The 26,551-nt window shown below is 42.3% G+C and overlaps 1 protein-coding gene across 10 annotated transcripts in view; it reads right to left on the minus strand.

Moving 5' to 3' along the window:
* The window catches only part of inpp4b (inositol polyphosphate-4-phosphatase type II B), a 969,352-nt gene that overhangs the window by 500,232 nt on the left and 442,569 nt on the right, over nucleotides 1–26,551 (minus strand). For all 10 annotated transcript variants that reach the window (XR_006309059.2, XM_043674147.2, XM_087980071.1 and 7 more), the window contains one exon: nucleotides 17,889–17,973. Coding sequence is in view for 9 of the 10 variants with exons in the window: in XM_043674147.2 (XP_043530082.1) it covers nucleotides 17,889–17,973 (85 nt within the window). In the remaining variant the exon portion in view is untranslated. The remainder of the gene's footprint in view (nucleotides 1–17,888; nucleotides 17,974–26,551) is intronic.

A 26,551-nucleotide genomic window follows, 5' to 3' on the forward strand; every position in this document is an offset into this window, starting at 1 on the left:
TGCGTGTTGGGCAGGCAGATCACTATCAAAAGCATTGGGGGACTCAGCACTTCAGGTGGAAAACAATAGGCATTTGTAGAGGTGGAGGCAAAGATGATGATGAAGGAAACTCATGGTGTATGGAGATATCCAAAATTGTATCATATGGCATGGCAGGCTCACAGGACTTGGAGTCATTGACAGTGACCACTACTATGGCCTCCTTCAGGGAGAATGTAGAGTGCCCAGTTTGGTGGAGTTAGTGTCACTTTGATGAATGAAAGTAATCATGAAGCAGACATTTGCAAATTAATTTGCAATAGTTTAATCATCCATTTGTTATGCACAGAGTGAATGTGCTTAGGGCTTAAATGCTGGTCAAAGGCAATTTGTACCATTCTACTGGTCTTTGAAAATTGAATATTGGTATTTTAATGATGCTGAAGTCAACAGCAATGACTTAAAAAGATATAAACGCTGGCCAAAGGTGAAACATTATTCATGCAATTTCTAATGGTGCTGTGGGAATTGCAAACCATCACCTCATCACCTGTAATGTGAATTTAATGATGGTCTGTACTGAATGCAGTGAGACGTTTAATGATTGATATGGGCCTGGAACAGGAGTGGGCTCAGAGCACAGGAGGCACACCCTGTTTGACGTAATGTGCCAGAAAGTGAGACAGTAAAACACATTCACCAAGTTGGTTCATATACTGAGGCTGAAGAAATGATGGAGATGGAGCCTTCGTTATCAGGTGCAGTATGTTGCACTGTGTAGAGAAGTGTATGCAGCCCTCGCCTGCGGGATATGCCAACAATGACTCCTCTGAGACCTGTCTTTCACTCTTTGTATTTCTGACATAGTTGAAAAGCGTGGCACTGGAAAAGCACAGGTCAGGCAGCATCTGAGGAGCAGAGGAATCGACATTTCGGGCATAAGCTCTTCATCAGAAATGATGGGGGGGAAGGGAGCTGTGAAGGGGACAGAGGGATAAATTGGAGGGTGGAGTTGGGGGTGAAGTAGCTGGGAAGGTGATAGGTAGATGCAGGTGGGGGGTGATGGTGATAGGTCGAAGGGGAGGGTGGAGTGGAGTGGATAGGTGGGAAGGACGATAGACAGGTAGGACAGTTCAAGAGGGCGGTGCCGATGGATGATTGGATCTGGGATGAGGTGGGGGGAGGGGAGATGAGGAAATTGGTGAAGTTGCTATTGATGCCATGTGGTTGGAGGGTCCCAAGGCAGAAGATGATGGGCTCTTCCTCCAGGCGTCAGGTAGCTTGGATTTGCATGTCCTTAGTGGAGTGGGGGTTGAAATGGTGTTTCTGACATAGTTCATTTCCACTGGGAGGCCTGTGCCCTGCAGTTGTGGGATGTTGGTCACTATGGCTGCCTTCCTAAGAAGGTGAAGGCAAATACAGGAAGAGGGTCAACAGCAAGCCACTACAAAAGACGAGCAGCACCAGGTCAGGGAGAGGTCACAGATGCTGGTCCATCGTCATGAGAACTTGAGTTTCTTTTTAACCCTGACTGAATTTCCAAAGGATGCGTGAGCTGCATTGTTGACACAGGCTCTGTATGTCCTGGGACACCGCGACAGAATCTGCTGGCTACTAGAGTGGGACCTGAGGGCTACAGGAGTGGGAGGTCTTCTTCTGGTGACTGTGAAGGCAACTGCCACTTTGAAATTCTATGCAACTACCTTCTTCCAGGGAGCTACAGGTAACTTGCGTGGCATCTCTCAGTCATACACCCGGAAATGCATGTGTGTAAGATCACACCCATTTCATTGTGTCCTGATGATGTTCGTGCTGCAGCCTTGCTAGTCGTATTTAGGAACATAGCTGTGGTTCCAAGGTGCAACGTGCCTCACTTTAGGTGGATTGGCCATGCCAAATTGCCCAGTAATGTCTCTGATGTGCCGGCTAGGTGAATTATCCATGGTAAATACAGGGTTATAGAGAGTGGTTCAGGATAGAATGTTGTACAGTCAGTGCAGATTTGATGGGCTGAATCGCCTCTTTCTGCACTGTAGGGATTCTATGATCACATGGTACACTGATCACATTGACAGGACTGTATCACAAAACTGTGGAATTCATCAACGGCATGAGGTTTCATTCCATAAAAATGTAGGTGATCTGTGATCACCATGACCACTTCAGGGATGTGTGTCCACTTCTAGTCCAGACAGTATGTGAATCATCATCCTTGTGGGCTGTTCTCTTGGAGCAGGCAATGATGCAATGTGCTAGATGCGAAGAGACTGGGGGAGTGGGAGCAAATGGAAGATGATATTATTGGAGAGGAGGAAGATATCTTCATTCTGAATTCTGTAGAAGGGTGACCAGACCTGGCACATTAACTCTGCTTTCTTTCCACAGATGTTTCCAGACCTGCTGAGTTTCTCCGGCAATTTCTGTTTTGTCTCAGATTTCCAGCATCTGCAAGTCTCTTGAGTTATCGAGTTTGGTAAGATACAGCAAGAAATCAAGATGGATTTCAGGGCATGGAACCATATCCCAAGGCTCTTCTGTTTACTGTATAATTTGCTCTAGAATTAGACTCACCAAATGCATCAAGTCACGTTTGACTGGATTGAACTCCATCTGCCACTTCTCCACCAAACTCTCCAGTCTATCTATATTCTCCTGTATTCTTTGACAGTCCCCTATGCTTTTTCCACTCCTCCAATCTTCGTGTCATCTGCAAACTTGCTGATCATAACAACAGTGCCCTCTTCCAGATCATTTACGTATATCGCAAACAACAGTGGCCCCAGCACTGATCCCTGTGGAACACCACTGGTCATCTTTCTCCATTTCAAGAAACTCCCTTCAACTACTCCTCTCTGTGTCCTGTTGCTCAACCAGTTCTTTATCCACCTAGCTAGAACATCCTGCACACCATGTGACTTCACTTTCTCCATTAGTTTACCAGAGTTCTGGTCCATTGTACTCTGAAGGTTGCTGCACAGGTGGATAGAGTGATCAAGAAAGCATATGGTATACTTGCCTTCATCGGATGGGGTATTGAGTATAAAAGCTGACAGGTCATGTTAAAATTGTACACGACATTGGTTCGACCCCATTTGGAATACTATGTACAGTTTTGGTTACCACATTACCAAAAGAATGTGGATGCGTTGGAGGGGGTGCGGAGAAGGTTTATGAGGCTGTTGCCTGGTATGGAAGGTGCTAGCTATGAAGAGAGGTTGAGTAGGTTAGGTTTGTTTTCATTAGGAAAAAGGAGATTGAGGGGAGGACTTGATTGAGGTCTACAAAATTATGAAGGGTATAGACAAGGTAGATGGAGATAAGCTTTTTCCCAGGGTGAAGGATTCAATAATGAGGTCATGCTTTCAAGGTTAGAAGTGAAAAGTTTAAGGGGGATCCACGCTGCAAGTACTTTACACAGAGGGTGGTAGGTGCCTGGAACGGTTGCCAGCAGAGGTAGTAGAGGCAGGCACGGTAGCTTAATTTAAGATGCGTCTGGACAGATGCATGAGCAGGTGGTGAGCAGAGGGATACAGATGCTTAGGAATTGGGCGACAGGTTTAGACAGTGGATTTGGATTGGCTCAGGCTTGGAGGGCCAAATGGCCTGTTCCTGGGCTGTAAATTTTCTTTGTTCTTTGTTCTATGCCACTTATTTAGCCAAAAATTGTAAAATATATCCCCAAGACACAAGTGTTATGCAATTGCATAAAGTATAAGACGTCCATGCCAGATACCAAAGCCTCATTTCTTGCTCTTGAAGCAGAATGTTAATGAGGAGTGTAACTGATACAGCATGTGGACAAGACTTACTTTCAAGCTCTCTTACCCATGATATTAGAGTCTAAAATTAGAGGGCATAGGTTTAAAGTGAAAGAAGAAAGATTTAAAAGGGACTAAGGAAACCTTATCACAGAGGGTCATGCAAGTATGGAATGAATTGCCAGAGGAAGTGGAGGCTGGTACAATTGCAACATTTAAAAGGCAGCTGGATGGGTGTATGAATAGGAAGAGTTTGGGGGATACGGGCCAAATGCTGACAAATGGGACTAAATTAATTTAGATTATCTAGTCTGCACGGACAAGTTGGATCGAAGGGTCCGTTTCCATGCTATATAGCTCTATGACTCTACAACTATGATCAAAGACATTTCCATTCCATTCAATTTGCAGAAGTTGCATCAATAAAATTATCAGACACTGCGAGTTACCCAGAACATGATTGAAACCGTGTCTTGTGAGGGCACTGAAACAGCAAGGAAGGACGAAGGCAGAAATTTTCCTTTAGTTATTCTGTTTTCATGTCACTATAGCAGAGAACCTCACACATCTATGTCCAGGTGGTTTCTTCATTCCTGCACTAACAGAATTGTCATCTTCTTCGTATCTATTGTATTGAATAAGAAATTCAAATTTGCCTCATCTTTCAGGGTATCCTCAAAATAAAATTCCAGAATAATTGCCAAATGCTCCCATTTCTTGCTACTCAGACATTGCAATGAATAAAGAATGCAGTGTCATGACCAGAGGTCAGAATGCGAAAGTACCCTATTTTGACATTTTTATTACATAATTCCAAAACGTGTAAAAAGCTTTCATGTGGAACTGATGAGATTTAAAACCTAAAAATATCAGGGATATTTGATCAGGTGGTCATGGAGTAGAAGATCGTAAGACACAGAATTTATAGCAAACATTTACAGTGTGATGCAACTGAAATTATATGTTGAAAAAGACGTGGATTGATTATTAAGTCTCTCATCTTTTAGAATGTTGGTTTCAGTTCCTTTCTGAAACCAACACAGTCGTTCTAAAAGATGAGAGACTTAACAAACAATTCAGATCTTTTTCAATATATCATTTCAGTTGCATCTCACTGTAAACTGTTCTGATCTTATACTCCACAACCACCTGAAGGCAGCATTCCGAAAGTTAGTACTTCCAAATAAACCTGTTGGACTATAACCTGGTGTCTTGTGATTTTTAACTTTGTACACCCCAATCCAACAATGGCACCTCCGAATCAGGGATATTTGAAACAGACTGGACTGTGACCTCTAGCGACTGCAAGTAAAACAAAAGGCTGACAATATCCCCACAAGCTTAACAGCAAGCCACCCTCTGCAGATTATGTTCCAAACTGCACATATTTTCTGTTTATCCCTTTGAAGGAATCATAGTTTAAAAAGCCAGTTTTAATGCTACTGGAGTGGAGTAATGGAGCTGAATGCTCTTGGGTGCACCTTCCTGGTTCAAGTGTTAGCGTGCAGGGAAGTCACAGTCAAAGAACTATCCCCTAATTACCTCTGTGTTGCAGTTAAATGAGGAGCCCTCTCTCACTTTGTGTATTGCAAACCAGCTAATAAAGAGAGAATCAGGTGAAACAGGCTTCAATAAATAAAACCAAGAATCTTAAAAATTGGCTGTTCAACTAACGTCAATTCTACTGGTAACCTCCAACACAGTGGCTACAACTTTCAACTATCTCCCCTTTGTGAATAGTTCTGAGGCTTGTCCACCTTTTTAAAACTATTATCCTTCTGTACTCACTTCTTATTTCCAATGTTTTTGTCTGTTTAATGTATTAAGAGTTCTTCTCGTGTTTAACAATTAATAAACCCATTCTGATCATTCAAGAAAACCTATTTAAATTAGCTATTTAAAACATAAGTCCATCTGAGTGTCGGAGAAAGATACCCACAAGGGAAGCAATCTTTTTAGTTTAACCTTACTGTTACCATCTGAAAGGAGTGGAAAAAAAAGGAGTCAGTTCATCAAAATGGATACCAGAAGTCAGAAATTTAAACCTAAAACAGAAATTGATCTTTCATCCTGAAATTAATGCAGTTTTTAACAGCCCAAAGGTTTAATCGATGCTTTAAGATTAAAACAGTGACTGAAAGATTGTTGAGAGCAATCAAGTGCATAGAGAAAGTAGCATAGAGTACAATAGGTGAGTGAGGGAGGGGATGAATGTCCCTCCTCCCTGACCTATCACCTTCATCCCCTCCTCCACTCACCTATTGTACTCTATGCTACTTTCTCCCCACCCCACCCTCCTCTAGCTTATCTCTCCACCCTTCAGGCTCTCTGCTTTTATTCCTGATGAAGGGCTTCTGCCCGAAACATCGATTTTACTGCTCCTCGGATGCTGCCTGAACTGCTGTGCTCTTCCAGCACCACTAATCCAGAATCAACTATGTAACTGTTTATCTTAAGTGCAGAATTCTCAAAATTTTCTCAATCAACCTTTAGAGATGTTACTGTACACCTCTGGAGCAGATGGAATCTGAACCTGGGCCTCAGGGCTCAGAGGTGGGGATACTACCACTGCACCACAAGAGCCCCTAATAAGGAGGAATTTTATCATATTGCGGTCATTCTTCCTCAAGAGGCTTTGTATAGCTAGATTGCCAATTTATTCTTTCTCATTTCACATTATACAGTGATTCAAGAAGATAGCTTACCACCACCCTCTCAGGGCCAAAGAGGGCCCAGCAATAAATGTTTCCCAACCAGTGATGTCCATGACCTATGAAAAAAAAACAGCACCCTGTTTAGGATAGCTTGTCCACTAAGGTTCCTCAAAGAATTGATCCTGAAAACCATCTCATACATAGTTCAGAATTTCTCCTCTATGGTATCATGACCGACTTGGTTTGCCCAATCTATATACAGATTAAAGTCATCCATAATTACAACTGTACCTTTATTGTTTGAGTCTCTAATTTTCTGTTGAATTCGTTTCCCAACTAATACCACTATAATTTCGGAGTCTTATATACAAATCCCACTATCACTTACTGTCCTTCAGTGTTTCTAAGCTCCACCCATCCAGATTCCAATTCAGCTGAGTTGATATCCTTCCTCAATATTGCATTAATGTATTCTTTAACTAGCAATGGTACATCATATTTATTTCCCCTTTTCAGTCCTTCGTAAAAACTGAATACTACTGGATATTCAGTTCCCATGCCAGGTCACCCCGCAGCCACACCTGCATAATCCCAACCTTATCATATTCATTGCATGACTAATTTATCCATTTTATTGCGAATACTCTGTGCATTTAGACACGAAGCTTAAAGTTTGTTTCCTTAAGATTTTTAGTCTTGTTCATACAATTTTGCACTATGACTTGAATTCTCTATCACTTATCTTATTTCCAATCATTGTTTTGCCTTTGTTCCTCTCTATTATCTCTCTGAATAAGTTCCCATTCCCCTGTTTTTTTAGGTTAAACTCTCCCCAACTGGTAAATAATCCCCCGATGTCTTTAGATCCATTCCTGCCCAGGTGCAACTTGCCCAGCTTGTACATGTTCCATTCCCTGCAGAACAGATTTCAAAGTTCCTGGGATCTGAACCCTCCCCTGTGCACCATTGCTCAAATCACATTTTCTTCTGATATATTCTGCTATTTCAACTTTGATTAGAACGTGGTACTAGTAGCAATCCTGAGAACACTACTTTTGAGGTCTTACTTTTAACTTGCTTTCTCACTCCCAATATCTTGCTTTCAGGACCTCATCCCTTTCTTAGCTATGTTATTGATACCGATGTATTCCATGGCTACTATCTGTTTACCCTCCCACTCCTGTAGTCACTCTGAGACATCCTTCACCCAGGAGATAACGTACCATTCTAAACTTTCCATTGCGGCCATAGAAACATCTATCTGTTCTTCTTAACTGAATTCCCTATTACTATAGTCTTCTAACACTTATTTGTCTTCTCCCCTGCAGCAGCACCAAACATGTAACGACAAATTTGGCTGCTACTATTTCTCTCTGAAACACCATTCTGCACAACAACATCCAAAATGTTATATCTGTTTTACAGGAGATTGGCCAAGCGGATTTCTGCACTACCTGCCTATTCCTCTTTCTCTGTATGGTGGTCATCCATTTTCTCCCTGCCTGTGGAGTCTTGGTTTGCACAGTGACCACCTTCCTGTGCCTGCTATCCACAATACTCTCAGCCTTGCAATGTTCCATAGTGTCCCTAGCCACAACTTCAACTCCAAAACTTAGGCTTCCAGTAGCTGCAGCTGGAGACATTTTAATGGGCAAATTTATTTTCTCTTTGTGTGCTTCCTGATACTAGTTATGTTGGCATGGACAGGGAAGGGAACAATGTTGCTAGAGGTGGGGTCTGATTTGCCATTGGAGCTAAAAAAGCAAATGGGGATGATTATGATTGATTGATTTATTTACTGTCATGCATACTAAAATACAGTGAAAAGCTTTGTTTACAAGCAGTACAGGTAGATCATAGTAAGCAAGGATGTACAGAACAAAAAATTTCGACAGAGGCATACAAGTAACATTGCACAGAGTGTACAGGAGAGATCAACATTCGCAAAATCCACATTATTTGAGGCTAGAGTGTCCATTCAATAGTCTAATAACAGCTGGGAAGAAGCTGTCCCTGAAACTACTGGCGTGTGTGTTCAGGCTTCTGTATCTTCTGCCTGACTGAAAAGATTGTAGGAGATCATTATTGGGGTACGAAGGGTCTTTCATAATGTTGGCAGCTTTTCTGCGCCAGCGAGCTGTGTAAATGAAGTCCATGGATGGAAGGTTGGCACCCAGGATGGCCTGGGCTGTGCACACCACCTTCTGTAGTATCCTATGATCCTGGGAAGAGCAGTTGCCATACCACATCAGTATGCTTCCAATTGTGCATCTGAAGAAGTCAGTGCAGACCCTTCCGGACATGCCAAATGTCTGCAGCTGCCTGAGGAAGAAGAGGCATTGTTGTGCCTTTTTGACCGTCGCAACTACGTGGGAAGACCAGGACAGGTTGTCGGTTATTGTCACTCCGAGGAACTTGATGCTGTCCACTCTCTCGATCTCAGTTCTGTTGATGTACATGGGGGTATGTTCTACTTCTTTCTTACTCAACTCAATGATCAGTTCTTTAGTTTTGCCGACATTGAGAGAGAGGTTGATCTCATTGTATCATGTCACCAAACTCTATCTTCCTTCTGTATTTTGACTCGTTGTTAGATATCTGTCCTACTACAGTGGTGTCGTCAGGGAACTTATGGTTGGCATTCATTTGGAATTTGACAACACAGTCGTGGGTGTACAGGGAGTATAATAGGGGGCTGAGGACACATCCTTAAGGGCTCCACTGTTGAGTGTTACCATGGAGGAGTTGCAGTTAACTATCTTCACTGATTACAGTCTGTGTGCCAGAAAGCGGAGGATCCAGTTGCAGAGGGTGGAGCCAAGACCAAGGTCACAGAGTTTTGAGATCAAGAGAATAATGGTGTTGAAGGCAGAGTTGTAGTCAATGGGTATCCTTGTTGTCCAAATGTTCCTGGGGTGAATGCAGGGATAGGGATATGTCATCCGCTTTGAACATGTTATACTGGTAGGTAAATTGTCGGGGATCAAGGCTGACTAGCAGTTAATGTGGGTCATGAGTGTGGTGCTGGAAAAGCATAGCAGGTCAGGCAGCATCCGAGGAGCAGGAAAATCGACATTTCGGGCAAAAGCCCTTCATCACCATTTCTGATGAATGGCTTTTGCCCAAAACATTGATCTTCTGCTCCTTGTTTGCTGCCTCACCTGCTGTGCTTTTTCAGCACCACACTCTCGACTCCACTCTCTGGGATCTGCAGTCCTCACTTTTGCCAAGTTGATGTGGGCCATGACCATCCTCTCGAAGCACTTCATGATTATTGAGGGCAGAGCCACTGGGCAGTAGTCATTAAGGCACATTGCATGTGCTTTCTTAGGTATGGGGATGATGGTGATTTTTTTAAAGCAAGTGGGGACTACAGCTTGTGGGAGGGAGAGATTGAAGACATCTGTGAATACCTCCACCAGTTGGTCCGCACAGGATCTGAACGCTCAACCAAGGACACTGTCCGGGCCTGTCATTTTCCTTGGGTTGACTCCCACAATCTGATATCTGCAGTGAAGACCAAGGAAACCAGTGTATCTGGGACTGTTGGGGCAGGTGTCACTGCACCGCTGGCATTCTGCTCAAACCAAGCATAGAAAGCATTGAGTGCATCAGGGCAGTATGTACCTTTGTCTGCTATCCTGCTCGTTTTCATTTTGTATTGCTTCATTTAGACTCCCACTGTCTTTGGCAAGGCCTATTTGGTAGGTACTACTGGCTCTCAGCATCCCTGATAACTTTGCAGAGGTTATATCTGGATTTCTTGTATCGATCTAGGTCATCCAATTTCAATGCTGTACATCTGGCCTTCAGCAGGGAATGGATTACCAGGTTCATCCAAGGGTTATGGTTAGGGAATACTCTGATTTACTTCTTTGGTACACAGTCATCCATGCATTTGCTAATGAAATCCGTGACAGCAGTGGCATACTCATCTAGGTTTTCTGCCAAGTTCTTGAACAAGTTCTTGGGCGGCACGGTGGCACAGTGGTTAGCATTGCTGCCTCACAGCGCCAGAGACCTGGGTTCAATTCCCAACTCAGGCAACTGACTGTGTGGAGTTTGCACATTCTCCCCGTGTCTGCGTGGGTTTCCTCCGGTTGCTCCGGTTTCCTCCCACAGTCCAAAGATGTGCAGGTCAGGTGAATTGGCCCTGCTAAATTGCCCATAGTGTTAGGTAAGGGGTAAATGTAGGGGTATGGGTGGGTTGCGCTTCGGCGGGGCGGTGTGGACTTGTTGGGCCGAAGGGCCTGTTTCCACACTAATGTAATCTAATCTAATCTAATCTAATGATCCAGTCCACTGATTCCAAGCAGTCCCAGAGATGGTCTTCTACAGCCTCAGACCAGAATTGTACCAGCAGGTCCTCCCGTTTCAGTTTCTGCTTGTAAGCTGTGAGGAGAAACATAGCACCAAAACTGTGGGTGGGGAATGGAGCGTAGCAGTGGTCCAGAATGTTCAATCCTCTGGTGGAGCGGGAGATGTTTTGGAGGTACTTTGGCAGCACCATCTTGAGGATGGCTTGGTTGAAGTCACCAGCCACAATGAACAGGGCCTCAGGGAACTTTGTCTCTAGAGTGTCTGTGTGGTGTAAATCACGTCAAGAGCATTCTCCACATCCACATAGGGTGGTATGTATACTGCTGTCAGGATGACAGAGGTGAACTCAATTGGTACATAGTAGGTATTTACTGTAAGGTATTCTAGGTCCGGGGAGCAATTGTTTGCCATGGTCGCTATGTCCGAGATCCAAGAGGTGTTGATCAGGAAGCATCTCCCACCATATTTATCAGAGGATGCCGTGCAGTCCATGTGGTGTATGGAGAACTCGATAGCTCGTAGGACGCAGTTGGGAATGGCAGGTGGGAACCAAGTCTCGGTGAAATAGCACGCAGCAGTCTCTCAGTTCCCTCTGGTAAGCAAGTCTAGATCCAAGTTCATCTATTTTGTTTTTCATAGCCTGGACATTCACGAGAAGTATGCTGGGGGTGAAAGGGGGTGGGGGTCTTGAAACCACATTGTTTCAACTTCACCTTCAAACCAACACATTTTCCCTATTTCCTTATCAGTTTCCTGCATCTGGTCGCTCCCATGAGTTGGTGGAGTGAGTTTGCTGTTCCAGCAAGTAAGTGTGCTGGATCTGATTGGGCTGGGCCACCCACGGTGCGGGATTCTGCAAGGCTATAGATTGGTCTGACCTCCTTCGGGCTGGGTTACAGCAATGGAATTTTCCTTTCTGGGCAGTCTTGGTTGCTGATGGAGCGAGTCATTGTTTTCTGCAGGTAAGTGAGTCGGGCCTGGTCAGGCCGAGCATCCTCAAGGTCACATTGCTGGCAGTTGAATACTTGTCGTTCCAGGTCATGGTCGGGTCACTGCAGAGTCGTCATCAATTTTTACAGATTTAGAATTTAAGTTTAAAAGTATAGAACGGTTAGAAGAAATGTTCAAGTTAGATCTGCTGTAGGGAGCTTGCAAAGAGTCGCACAGTAACAGTGCCATCTTGGGATGTATCAGCATGGGCCATGAGGGATTGGGCATAGGGTTGGACTGGAGGGTATGGGGGTGGTGGGGGGAGGCCTACAGGACATTCAGTGGAATGCGTTGGCAAAAATTGGGCATAGAAATTGTTGGGATGAGAGCATGAGGGATGCTTTAATCTTTACTTCTAAATTTTCAGCATCATTGATCAGTGCGGATCAGTCCAATTCAGCCCCTATCCGCACTCACCCCAAGAAATGAAAATGGGAAGTGCAAGCAACTTGTTTAAAAAGGTTGAGTTCACAAAGCAAGGATTCTTCCCACCTCTGCACCAGACTAGATAAGAAAATTCTGGGCCTTGGAGGGGAACTCAGGAATAATGTACTTTCTATATTCGAAAGTGCTGGCAAAAAAAAATTTTGCGATGATGGTAGCATGCTCATTCCTACTGATACTGTCAAACACAGATGCATCTGCATCAAACAAAGATGAAGTTAAGCAGGTTTTTTCCTTTCGTTGGTTCCCTCACCATCTGGACAGATTCAGTCGAGCAGCAATATTCTTGTGAATATGACCAGCTTGATTGGTAGTACAACACACCTCATTTTGAAATGAACTTTCATGTTCCTCACTCAGAGTACATTCTAAACATTCACCCTCTCACTCAGCACTTCCTCCAAATGGCGTATAACATAGAGCTGTAGTGTTTCACCAATCAACAAGGATGGTAAGTGGTAATCAGCAGGAGGTTTCTTCAGGAGAAAGCAAGAACTGTAAATGCTGGAGATCAGAGTCGAGAGTGTGGGGCTGGAAAACACAGCAGGTCAGGCAGCATCCGAGGAGCAGGAGAATCGATGTTTCAAGCAAGAGCTCTTCATCAGGAATGAGGCTTGTGAACGAAGGGGGTGGAGAGATAATTGGGATGGGGATGGTGCTGGGGCTGGGGAGAAGGTAGCTGAGATTGTGATAGATAGATGGAGGTGAGGTAATGGTGATAGGTTGGAGAGGAGGGTGGGGTGGATAGGTGGAAAGGATGATGGACAGGTTGGACAGGTCATGAGAGCAGAGCTGAGTTGTAAGGTTGAAACTGGGATAAGATGGGGGGAGGGGAAATGAGGGAACTGATGAAGTCCACATTGATGCCATCGGTTTGGAGGGTCCCAAGGCAAAAGATGAGGCGTTCTTCCTCCAGGCATCGGGTGGTTAAGTGTGGCGATGCAGGAGGCCCAGGACCTGCATGTCCTTGGTGGAGTGGGAGGGAGAGTTGAAGTATTTGGCCACGGGCGGAGGAGCTGGGTTGGTGCAGATATCCCGGAGATGTTCTCTGAAGCACTCTGCAAGTAGGCGTCCTGTCTCCCCAATGTACAGAAGCCCGCATCAGAAATAACGGACAGTAAATGACATGTGTGGAAGTGCAGATAAAACTCTGATGGATGTAGAAGGCTCCTTTGGGGCTTTGGATGGAGGTAAGGGGGGAGGTGTGGGCGCAGATTTTGCAATTCCTGCGGTGGCAGGGATTTCTTTGTCTATTTCCACCTGATGCCAAGATTGTGGTATCACTAAGGCTTATCTAATGCAATCTACTTCTGCTGATTTGTGTGCAAGCAATTATGTATTGTGGCATACATAAGGCAGAGTTGCTCTGAGAGTCTTCAACATTAAGTCAGGACCCCATACAAATTTTCAGTGCTGCTACATCCAGTTATTAGATTAGATTAGATTGCTTACAGTGTGGAAACAGGCCCTTCGGCCCAACAAGTCCACACCACCCCGCCGAAGCGCAACCCACCCATACCCCTACATGTACCCCTTACCTAACACTACGGGCAACTTAGCATGGCCAATTCACCTGACCTGCACATCTTTGGATTGTGGGAGGAAACCGGAGCACCCGGAGGAAACCCACACAGACACGGGGAGAACGTGCAAACTCCACACAGTCAGTCGCCTGAGACGGGAATTGAACCCGGGTCTCTGGCACTGTGAGGCAGCAGTGCTAACCACTGTGCCACCGTGCCGCCCACCATGAATAGGGTGGACAATCAAATCTCTAACATAAGGCAGCAGTATTTCCACAAATATCCCCATCCACAGCAATAGGCGAGTCCAGCACATCTGTACAAAAGGCTAGAATGAAGGATTTTTATCCATCTTCAGCCAAAAAAGCTGAATTGATACTCTATCTCAGCCTCCTCCTGAGCATCCCAGCACCAGTGATGCCAGTCTTCAGTGAATTCGATTCCTTCCTTGTGATGTCAAAAAAGAACTGAAGAGACTGGATACTGCAAAGGCTTTGGGCCCTGACAACATCAGGACAGCAATAGTACAAAAGACTTGTGCTCCAGTGCTAGCTGCACCCTAGCCAAGCTGCTCCAGTATAGCTACAACTCTGGGATTTACCCAGCAACATGGAATATTGTCACCTATGTTTTGATCTGTTTCGTCTACAAAAAAGAATAACAAATTCAACCTTTCACATTATTTTTAATCATCAGCAGTGATGGAAGACACCATTAACAGTGTTATTAAGTGCCACTTCCAAAGGAACAACCTGGTCACTTGAATTTGATGGAAAAAATCAACATGTCTGACAGGATCTGTGGAGATAAAGCAGTGATAATGTTTTGAGGGATATTAGAGAATAAGTATCACTGTCAAATCATAGTTTGAGATCCCAGTTCTTGAAAACTCTTCCTCAGTTAGCCAAGGTCTGAGTATGCAAGAGGACAAGTTGATGGATAGCGCAACACAGAAAGCAACTTTCTTGAGGGAAAACCTTACACAGGGGTAAAAAGGCACAGAAGATGACTTCAAAGCCATACACTACCTGAAAAGGCTAATAATCAGAGTGCAATATATTTTAACTGTACTAATCAGCCTGTTAATGAACCTTTCAGCCCTGCATCTTCTCACTCTTCCCCAAAGGATTTAAATTATAGTTGTGCAGTTGCATGGTTTACCAGTAGCCATTTCTCATTGGATAACAAACATTGGAAAGCAATTGTATTATCAGGAACCCATTTCTGGTATTATCAAGATAAATATATCAACAAGTCTGTTGATTTTACTCAAGGAAGAACAATCCAATTGCTGTACCCTCACCAGCACAATCTGTGATCAGGTAATTTAGCAGTCTTAGAATTAAATGTTGGACCTTCCTTATGTGTACATTTCAGTACACAAATAAGATGTGTGTTTCTTTACTGAGCCAATAATTCATCAAATCTTAATGTACTTCAGGCATATATTAACCTGCGTGTTATTATGCTGTTTTCAATTATGTTTCAAAGATTTAACACATTCAGCCATTTACAAGAGCAGTAGATATGTTAAAACTTTGAAAAATAATCAACTTTGCTCCACAACAGCCTAAAGCTAGCAGATTTTAAGTTAACTTAAGTAAGACTCAACAAACATGTGTACAACAAGTCCCTGAACTGTCTGGGGAAGGTAAAGAATTAAATACACAACCATATTTCAAAGAAGTGTCAGAATAATAAGGCACTAGAGTATTTTAACTATCCAAATATTAACTGAGATAGTTTTACTGCATTACACAAGAAGGAAAAAAAAACTCTAATTACATCCAAGAGAACAGTTTTAGCCAGAAAACCCCCAAAAGGGAGGGGGCAAATTTGGATCTATAATTCAGATAGATGGAAGGTGTCACAGTAGGGGAACATTTTGGAGATAGTGACCATTGTTCAGTTAAATTCAGGATAGTTATAGAAAAAGTTAAGAATGGGCTGGATTAAAAGTTCTAAGCTGGGAAAAGAATAATTTACTCAATTAAGAAATGATTGTGTTCAAGTGGACTGAGAGCATCTACTTGCAGATAGAACTGTCAGAGCATTGGGAGGCACTCAAGGAGGAAATAGCAAGAGAATAGAGAAACTTTTCCCATAAAGACAAAAGGCTAGGATGAAAACCAGAGAACCCTGGAAGTCAAAGAATATAAACATTAGGATGAAGGGGGAAAAAAAAGCTTATGGCAGATACCAAGGTTTCAAAACTATATAGAACTATAAAAAGTATCAGGGTGAACTTAAAAATAAAATTAGGAAACCTAAGAGAGGGAATAAGTAAACATTGATGGGTAGACTAAAGGAAAATCCACAAGGTTTTTTTTTAAATTTATAAGCAGCAAGAGAATAACTAGGGAAAGAGCAGGGCCCATCAGTGAGCATAAACATCATGTGTGTGGGGAACAGGAAGATGCTGACACAATCCTGAATGTTTTTTCTGCATCAGTACTCACAATGGACAATGCAGTTAGGGACATCAGGGTGGAAGTCTGTGAAGTAAGAGAAGAAATTAACAGACAGAGGAAGAGAGAGGAGATGCTAATGGGTTTAGCAGCTTTAAAAGCAGATAAATCTGCAAGCCCAGGTGAGATGGATTTCAGGCTAAGCAAGGCAAGGAAAGAGGGCTCAGCAACCCCCTCACCACCCCCATCCCACCAACTTCAACTCCTCTCTGAACACAAGTGAGGTTCCAGAGGCTAACATTATCCTCTTATTTAAAAAATAGAGGAAAACATTGATCAGCAAATTATAGTCCAGTATGATCATGCTTCAAAAATTTGATATCTTTTTTAAGAGGTAATCAGGAATGTCATTGAGAGCAATGCATTTCATATAATCTACATGAACTTTAGCAAGGCTTTTGATAAGAACCTTCATTGCGGATTGATCAAGAAAGTATGAGCATACAGAATCCATGGCAAAGTGGCTTGGTGGATTCAAATTGGCTCTGAGACAGATGCGCTTGTGACAGGATGTTTGTTTCCACAGGGTTCAGTGCTGGTGCCCCTTCTGTTTGTGATGTATATTAATAATTTGTTCTTTAATGCAGGGGATATGATCGAAAAGTCCATGGATGGCACAAACGCTGATAGTGTGGTAAATATTGAGAAGGATAGCCGTATACTGCAGGAGGATATCAACAGACTGGTTAAATAAAATTCAGCCTGTATAGGAAAAGTGAGAATTAATGCATGTGGGGAGGCATTCCCTGACTTCATACTATAAATAGTAGGGACCAGGGAAGTACTGAACAGATTGACTTTGGTATACATATCCACAGATCCCTGAAAATAGCTGTGCAAGTGGTTAAGGTGGCATATGGAATACTTGTTTTTATTAACAGAGACACAGAATACGAGATGAGGTGGGCTGTGCTGGAACAGTATATAACAAGTTAGGCCACAAGTGGAGACTGCGTCCAATTTTGGCCACCACATTATTGGTCACACGTGATTGAGTGCAGAGGAGATCTAACAAGACATTATGTTGGTTCGGGATATAATGAAACATTGGAGATTGGAGTTATATCCCTTGGAGCAGTGAAGGTTGAGAGAAAACCTGAATTAAGTACATAAAGGTTGAGAGATGCATAAGTAAGATGGATAGAGAGGCACTTTTCCCATTAGAAGAAGAATCAATAATCAGGGGCACAGATTTAAGGTAAGAGATAGAAGACTAGGAGGAGAGTTGAGGAGATTTTTTTTTCATTCAGTGGTGAGAGTCTGGAACTCACTGGCTTAAAAGGTAATTTGAGTCTGAAACATCTCATAACACTACAGCAGTGTTTAGATATATAACTGCATTGACATAGCCTCCAGGACTATGGACTAAGAGCTGGAAAATGGAATTGATATAGCCAGTTCTTTGTCAACTGATATGGTCAAGATAGGCCCACGGTCTCCTTCTGTTCTGTAAATGTTTGTGAGTCTAAAGGTCTTTCTCATAGTACTTCAATTGCATTCATGAACTAGATTCTATTTTGAAGCAAAATATTTTAACAAAATGCAGCCAAAATATTTCATCAATGATTAAAATTATTTGACACAACATTTATTACAATGTGATTACTACATCAATTTTAAAATAGTGTCTTGTGATTTTTAATTGTAAAGGACTACATAACTTAGAAAATAATCAAACACGTTAGAAAGTATTTAATGACACTAAAAGTCAAGCAAAAATCAAAATTAAATGTCTGTCAACCCAATACTCACTGACAGTGAATGCTGCACTCCTGTTATCGCTGCACTCCACAATGTCACATCGCTCCAGGACTATAACCTCAGCAAGGTCTGATGTCTGCAAGAAATGAATGAGAAAAATTACAAATCAGAGCAGCCCCAATAACTCCTAGATGAGTGTCCATTGACAATATGGAGCAACCATTGATTTAGTTCACCTCTTTCACAATCAAATTAACAGAGATTAGGAAAAGCCTGGAAGAGGGTAAAGTCAACAGACAAAATTAATTTGCTGCTTATTGTTCAAGGGGACTCTGCTTCACCTGATGCAATTTTAATAAGACTTAAAAAATGTTCATGCAAAAAAATGACATTGTAAGTTAAAAGTAAGCATTTGGTAGTACAGAACTTGCATACTAATGAAAAACGATATTTTTCCGAAGGTATTCATCTTATACAGATCAGGAAAATTTGTAAGAATACCAACGTAAAGGGAAAACAATATCTATACGTGTGAAAAGAGTGCGCTGATCGGTTAGCAAATGTATTGGATTGGTTGAAGCACTGCCATGGAGAGCATACCAATTAGATGATGATTGATAGTTAACCGGCAAGCCTTATTTAAAGTTTCAATCAGGCAGCTTGACTTTGATAGGTCACAGTATTACCTTGATAAACGAGCCAGAGAATGACTGTCACATATTTTGATGAAGTCAAACAGGCACAATGTGCACATATGTTTTTTTCTGTCTGCAATCAATAGGGTCCTGTGTATTAACGGTCATAGTTGTGGGTATGTTTGCCGAGCTGGGAAGTTGATTTTCAGATGTTTCGATCCCTGTCTAAGTGACATCTTCAGTGGTTTGGAGCCTCCTTTGAAGCGCTGCTGTACTGTCTCTTCTGGAATTTATTTGATTCTGTTCTTGTTGCTTCCAGTTGTTTATTGCAGGGGCCAGTATATTGGGTCTAGATCTATGTGTTTGTTGATGGATTCTGTGCATGAGTGCCTTGCTTCTAGAACTTTTCTGGCTATTTTCTGTTTAGCTTGTCCTATGATCATTGTGTTGTCCCATTTGAATGTGTGGTCCTCGTCACCTGCGTGTATGCCTACTAGGGACAGCTAGTCATGGTGTTTAAGACCATAAGATATAGGAGTGGAAGTAAGGCCATTCGGCCCATCAAGTCCACTCCACCATTCAATCATGGCTGATGAGCATTTCAACTCCACTTACCCGCATTCTCCCCGTAGCCCTTAATTCCTTGTGACATCAAGAATTTATCAATTTCTGCCTTGAAGACATTTAGCGTCCCAGCCTCCACTGCACTCTGTGGCAATGAATTCCATAGGCCCACCACTCTCTGGCTGAAGAAATGTCTCCGCATTTCTGTTCTGAATTGACCCCCTCTAATTCTAAGGCTGTGTCCACGGGTCCTAGTCTCCTCGCCTAACGGAAACAATTTCCTAGCGTCCACCCTCTCCAAGCCATGTATTATCTTGTAAGTTTCTATTAGATCTCCCCTTAATCTTCTAAACTCCAATGAATACAATCCCAGGATCCTCAGCCGTTCCTCATATGTTAGACCTACCATTCCAGGAATCATCTGTGTGAATCTCCGCTGGACATGCTCCAGTGCCAGTATGTCCTTCCTGAGGTGTGGGGACCAAAACTGGACACAGTACTCCAAATGGGGCCTAACCAGAGCTTTATAAAGTCTCAGGAGCACAACGGTGCTTTTATATTCCAACCCTCTTGAGATACATGACAACATTGCATTCGCCTTCTTAATCACGGACTCAACCTGCATGTTTACCTTTAGAGAATCCTCGACTAGCACTCCCAGATCCCTTTGTACTTTGGCTTTATGAATTTTCTCACCGTTTAGACAATAGTCCATGCTTGTATTCTTTTTTCCAAAGTGCAAGACCTCGCATTTGCTCACATTGAATTCCATCAGCCATTTCCTGGACCATTTTCCCAAACTGTCCAGATCCTTCTGCAGCCTCCCCACTTCCTCAGTACTACCTGCCTGTCCACCTATCTTCGTATCATCGGCAAACTTTGCTAGAATGCCCCCAGTCCCTTCATCCAGATCATTAATATATAACGGGAACAGCTGCAGCCCCCAACACCTAACCCTGCGGGGCACCGCTTGTCACCGGCTGCCATTCCGAAAAAGAACCTTTTATCCCAACTCTCTGCCTTCTGTCAGACAGCCAATCCTCAATCCATACCAGTAGCTCACCTCGAACACCATGGGCCCTCACCTTGCTCGGCAGCCTTCCATGTGGCACCTTATCAAAGGCCTTTTGGAAGTCGAGATAGACCACATCCACTGGGTTTCCCTGGTCTAACCTACATGTCACCTCTTCAAAGAATTCCAACAGGTTTGTCAGGCATGATCTCCCCTTACTAAATGCATGTTGACTTGTTCTAATCCAAACCTGCTCTTCCAAGAATTTAGAAACCTCATCCTTAATGATGGATTCTAGAATTTTACCAACAACCGAGGTTAGGCTAATTGGCCTATAATTTTCCATCTTTTGTCTTGATCCTTTCTTGAACAAGGGAGTTCCAACAGCGATCTTCCAATCATCCGGGACTTTCCCTGACTCCAGTGACTTTTAAAAGATCTCAACCAATGCCTCCGCTATTTCCTCAGCCACCTCCCTCAGAACTCTAGGATGTAGCCCATCGGGGCCGGAGATTTATCAATTTTAAGACCTTTTAGCTTTTCTAGCACTTTCTCTTTTGTAATGGCAACCATACTGAACTCAGCCCCCGACTCCCTTTAATTATTGGGATATTACTCATGTGAAGACTGACGCAAAGTATTTGTTAAGTTCTCCAGTTATTTCCTTATCTCCCATCACTAGCCTTCCAGCATCAGTTTGAAGTGGCCCAATGTCTACTTTTGCCTGTTGTTTGTTTCTTATGTATTGAAAGAAACTTTTACTATCATTTCTAATATTACTGGCTAGCCTACCTTCATATTTGATCCTCTCCTTCCTTATTTCTCTCTTTGTTATCCTCTGTTTGTTTTTGTAGCCTTCCCAATCTTCTGATTTCCCAGTGCTCTTGGCCTATAGGATCTCTCTTTTTCTTTAATACATTTTCTGACTTCCTTTGTCAGCCATGGCTGTCTAATCCCTCCCCGGATAATCTTTCTTTTCTTGGGAATGAACCTCTGTACACTGTCCTCAATTATACCCACAAACTCCTGCCATTTTTGCTCTACTGTCTTCCCCGCTAGGCTCTGCTTCCAGTCTATTTTCGTCAGTTCCAATTTTGCCTTCTCTCTTTCAAACTGCAAACTGAACTCTACCATACTATGATCGCTGCTTCCTAAGTGTTCCCTTACTTTAAGATCTTTTATAAAGTCTGGTTCATTACATAGCACTAGGTCCAGAATAGCCTGCTCCCTTGTGGGCTCCATGACAAGCTGTTCCAAAAAGCCATCCTATAAGCATTCCATGAATTCCCTTTCTTTGGATCCACTGGCAACATTATTACCCAGTCTACCTGCATATTGAAGTCTCCCATGATCACCGTGACCTTGCCTTTCTGACATGCCTTCTCTATTTCCTGGTACATGTTGTGCCCCTGGTCCTGACCACTGTTAGGAGGTTTGTACATAACTCCCATTATGGTTTTTTTGCCTTTGTGGTTCCTCAATTCCACCCACATAGACTCCACATCATCCGATTTTGGTGGCTAGTTGGTGTTTGTGGATGCAGACTCCTAGTTGTCTGCCTGTTTGTTGTTTATATAGTGTTTTGTGCAGTCTTTGGATGGAATCTTGTAAATTACGTTAGTCTTGCAGATGATTTTTTATTTCCGTTGAGTTGTTGTCTGAGCATGACAATCAGTTTATGGGCTGTCATGAAACCCACAATTACGGCAATCAGCATCTGAGCTACAAATCTTTACACAAACATTAACATAGGCAGTTTTCAGTATATGAAACTGCGCCACACTGAGAGCCAACGGTCAATCCTAAATTGGTTGTCAATGCAGTTCTCCACAGATATAATATCATGCAAATGTTGTCTAATTGCAGAATCACATCTAATGTTCAACACTGTGTTTTGAGTTCTGCAAGCATGGACTGGTTATGTTGCAAACAGGTGAAGGGATATGCTGTTTGATATAATCTATCAGTCTTTGGGATATACAGCCGACATAGCCAGTATCACATTGGCATTGAAATTAATATGCCATATTATTCATTTGCGCAACAGGCAGAATGTGTTTTGACTTGAAGACTGAATCCTGGTTTCAGCAAATAGCACTCAAGTTGCCACCACACAGTAGTGGGGTGAAACCACTAGCTTCACCTGATGCTCAAATTTTTATGATATCCTACCATTCCAGGGTAATCTGAGATAAACTGGGAACTCTTCAGGACAAAAAGTGACAGCATCTAATCAGTGTAAGATGTGCTGTAAGATGTTTTGCTGAACCCTATTTCAGAATCAAGCTTGCATAGTGACCAAATGGCTTGGCCAAATTAATCAGGGTGCCAATAAGGCCAATCTTAAAGCAACAAAACTCTTAGAGCACACTAGTCAATATGTCCCAATGCATATATTGACTAGTGAAGATAGGCTGGTGGTAGATAGTAATAGAGATCTCCCTGGTTGATTTCTCAACTAGTACATCAAGAAAACAAAGATCATTTGATATTTCCATTTCAAAAGTGATTTGAATACAGGATGGAGCTCATTAAGATGTGTAAAGTAGTTTCTGCATGCAGTCGAACATTCAAATATTGCAAAGTTACACCTATGTTCTGAAAATATGCAAAAGGAAGTTGGTGTCATTCCATTGAAGATACACTTCTCATGCAACTCAACAAAGGTAATTTGAAGAACTGGATCTAGTGGGGAGCCCATGGTAATACCATTTATTTGGGTATACAAAGTACAGTTAAAACAGAACTCAACTGTGCAAGTTACTGAGTGATACAATTACAATGATATAATTCTCCAGTGCAAAATTCAACCGTTTCCTTAAAAGGTACATTGGTGAACAGGCCAGTAAATGAGCACATGGATGCTACATTAATACCAAAATGCAAGTCCTGTATGGATTTCACAAATATGAAGGAATCCTTCATAATGTAAGTGGTTAAAGCTGGTAGTAGAAATTTGCCCAACAATTTGGGCACTTCTTGTTGTGCTGGGACTGTCATAGGCAAGATAGCACATAAAGAGATATCACTTATGTGTGATAAGACAGAGGAATAGAAGGAATAGGCAACTTCTTACTCTGATATTACGTCCTCGAGTCCTAGCTCTCCCACATGAGACTACTCTTCACATCTAAACTGTCAATCCCAATCAGAGTCTTCTATGCTTCAATGAGGTCAGTTCTCATTTTTCTAAATTCCAGAGAATACAAACCCAATCTACTCCATCTCTCCTCATAAGAAAATCCAAACACACCCAAATCAACCTAGAGAACCTTCTGTGGACTGTCTCCAATGTCAGTTAACCTTTATTTAGTTTGGGAGAGCAAAACCATTCATGGTATTCTAGGTGTGGTCAAAGTACAACCTTGTATAATTTTAGCAAAACCACCCCGTTTCTACACTCCATTCTCTTTGAAGGAGAGGCCAACCTTCTAATTGCCTTCCCTACTACCTGCTGAACCTATCTGCTAGGCTTTTGCAATTCATATACAAAAACTCCCAAAATTCTCTGTGCTGCAGCTCTCTTTAGTCCTTTTCCATTTATATTAATATTCAGATCCTTGATTCTTCCTGTCAAAGTGCGTAACCTCACATTTTCTCAGATTATATTCCTTGTACCAAGTTTTCAACCACTCATCTAATCCACTTATGTAATGCTCACTAGTTGCCTTCCCACCTATTTTAGTCTCATTAATAAACTTGTGATAATACAATGTCTTCCCTCATCCAAATCATTAACACACTGTAAATTACTATGGACCCCAACACTGATCCCTTAACATTCCAATAGTTACACGTTGCCACCTGGAAATGGCCCCCTTATCCCAATTGTCTATCTTCTATTAGTTAGCCAATTCTCTGTCCTTGCTAGTTTATACTCAAAGTTTATTTTATCCCTTTTTATTCTTTTTGGTTATCTTTCATTCTTTTCTTAAGTCCAATCCTCTAATTACCACTTTTTTTGTCACAGAATATATTTTTATCTTTCAATTTGATACTATTCTTAACTTCCATGGTAAACTGTGGTTGGTTTATCCCCTTCCTAGAATCCTTCCTCACTGGAATATATCTTTGTTGTAAATCATAAACTATTTTCTTAAACATCTACCACTGTCTTTCAACTCCCTTTTCTGCTAAACTTCTTTCCCACACCACTCCAGCTAACTCTGCCCTCATTTCTTGTAATTGCCCTTATTTAAGTTTAACATAGTTCTTTCCAATGCAAGTTTCTCACTCTCAAACTTAATGCTAAAAATCAAACAAGTTATGGTAATTGTTTCCTCGGAGATCTTTAACTCCAAGATCATTCATTACACCTGCCTTATTACATTTCACCAGATCCAAAATAGCCTGACCCTACTTGGTTCTATAACATTATCTCAAGCAAACTGTCTCAAATTCACTCCATTAATTCTTCCTCATGGCTACCTCTGTCAACCAATCTACATAAAGATTGAAGTCACTTGCAATCAATGTACTTACCTTTTTATATGCCCTCATTATTTCTTCATATGTTCTCTGTTCTACATTTCGCTAATGTAGGGGTTAATTGACAACTCCCACCAGTGTCCTCTTCTCCTTGACATTTCTTATCTCCCTTCTTATTGATTCTATATCTTCCAGTCCAAAAATCATTTCTTGCTATCGTACTTATTTCACCTCATACTAACAAAGCTATCCCACCCACCAACCTCTGTCTGTTTTTTTCAAAAGGTTCCATATTCCTGAAAATTTTACTTCCCAGCTTTGACCTCCTTGTACCCATTTCTCTGTAATGACTATAAGATCCTACCTATTTTCCTCTACTTGTTCTGCTAATTAATTTATATTGTTCTGAATGCTATGCATATTTCCGTGAAGTGCCATTCTAATCATTTTGTGCCCCAATTTGCTGCTACCTTTCTATGTTTCGACACGTTGTCCCAATCTGGCATCATTATGTCAATAACAGCCCCGCAAATGCTGCTATATCCATTTGATTTGTAAGCCTATGGCCCCCCTCTTCTAAACCCTCCACCCTTCAAGTAAAGACCGCTGTATGGTACTAATTATTCAATTTGCCAGGGCACTGACCTCAGCATGGTTCAAGTGAAGCCCATCCCACCAGAACAGCTCCCTTCTCCTCCAGTGCCACATAATCTGAAGTCCATTTCAACAACACCAACCATTGTGTCATGAATTGAACTCCTTGACTTTAGCTACCTTATGCTAGTTTGCCTATGATTCAGATTGTAAACCTGATATTATTACCTTGAAGGTTCTGCTTAAAACTTACCTCATAACTGTTCAAATTCTTTTGGCAGAACCCCCTTTCTCATCCTATCAATGTTGTTTATACCAAAGTGTTGTTCATACCAACTGGATCCTCCCCCTTCCATGACAAATTCCTTTCCAGTTGTGAAGAGATGTCCTAGAACCCTGGCACTGGGCAGGCAAAGCAGCCTTCAGGACTCACGCTCACAGCTGCAGGGAATAGTATCTATCCCTGGGACTGTCCCCTACCATGACTATATTCTTGTTGCTTCCCTGCCCTCTCCACCTTAACTTCAATGACTCTCTGTACTGTGTGCCATGGTCAGTTGCTCATCCTCCCTGCATTCACTTCTCTTGTCCCTACAGCTTACAATAGTCTTATAGCCATTGGACAATTGGGTCCAAGGTTCCTCAGACGCAACCCCTGGATCTCCATTCCTGCCTGTTCTGCAGTCAAATACTTTTGTCCCTAATCAAAATTAATTTGAATTATTTAGTACAAGGATGCGACTACTTTTTGATGTTCGATTGCTATCCCCTTCCCTGATGTGGGGCAGCCTCTGCAGCTTAGGCTCTAACAGGTCAACTTGGATCCAAAGTTCCGTAAGCTGCAAAGTCTTACTAAAGATGTCCTGGAATTTAGTGGGTTTTCTACAATATCCTAGGCAGCCTGTGCATAAGAGGTCATAGTGAGCATTGAACACGAATCCTATCATATTTATCACCTAGTGACTCAATGCTCTTCACAGGTACAGCAGGTAATTTCTTGGAACAAAAACAGAAATTGCTCAAGAAACTCAGTGGATCTGACAGCTCCTGTGGAGAGAAAGCAGCGTTAATATTTCAGGTCTAGTGACAGTTCAGAACTGGCAATTTCTCGGCTTGCTTTTGAGTAAGGTTGTCTCATCATGCTAAGATGCAAGTTGCAATACAAATTTGGACTTGTCATTAAGAACTGCATGCATTCTGTTGATATAATCACACTTGTTTAGGGTAACTATTCCTGTCCCTTTATTGGGTGTACAGATATATATCCTCGAGTTGGCCTTGAAGATTTACAATGCTACCAGACACTGCAAACATGAAAAGCTGGCAAGTTATTCAGAATCCCAAAACATGCAAGCCCTAAATCAGCTCAGCAGAAATTCACCATATTCCATACAGGCTAGATTATGGGATGATAGCTGGGAGCAGAGAAGCCCAAATTGAACAAATGCCTCTTCCCCTTTGATGTGGAATGAAGGTATAGC

Source organism: Chiloscyllium plagiosum, unplaced genomic scaffold (assembly GCF_037043375.1).
Source record: "Chiloscyllium plagiosum isolate Xiang-an unplaced genomic scaffold, Cpla_swu_hap1 HiC_scaffold_36, whole genome shotgun sequence".
In the NCBI taxonomy this organism is placed as follows: domain Eukaryota; kingdom Metazoa; phylum Chordata; class Chondrichthyes; order Orectolobiformes; family Hemiscylliidae; genus Chiloscyllium; species Chiloscyllium plagiosum.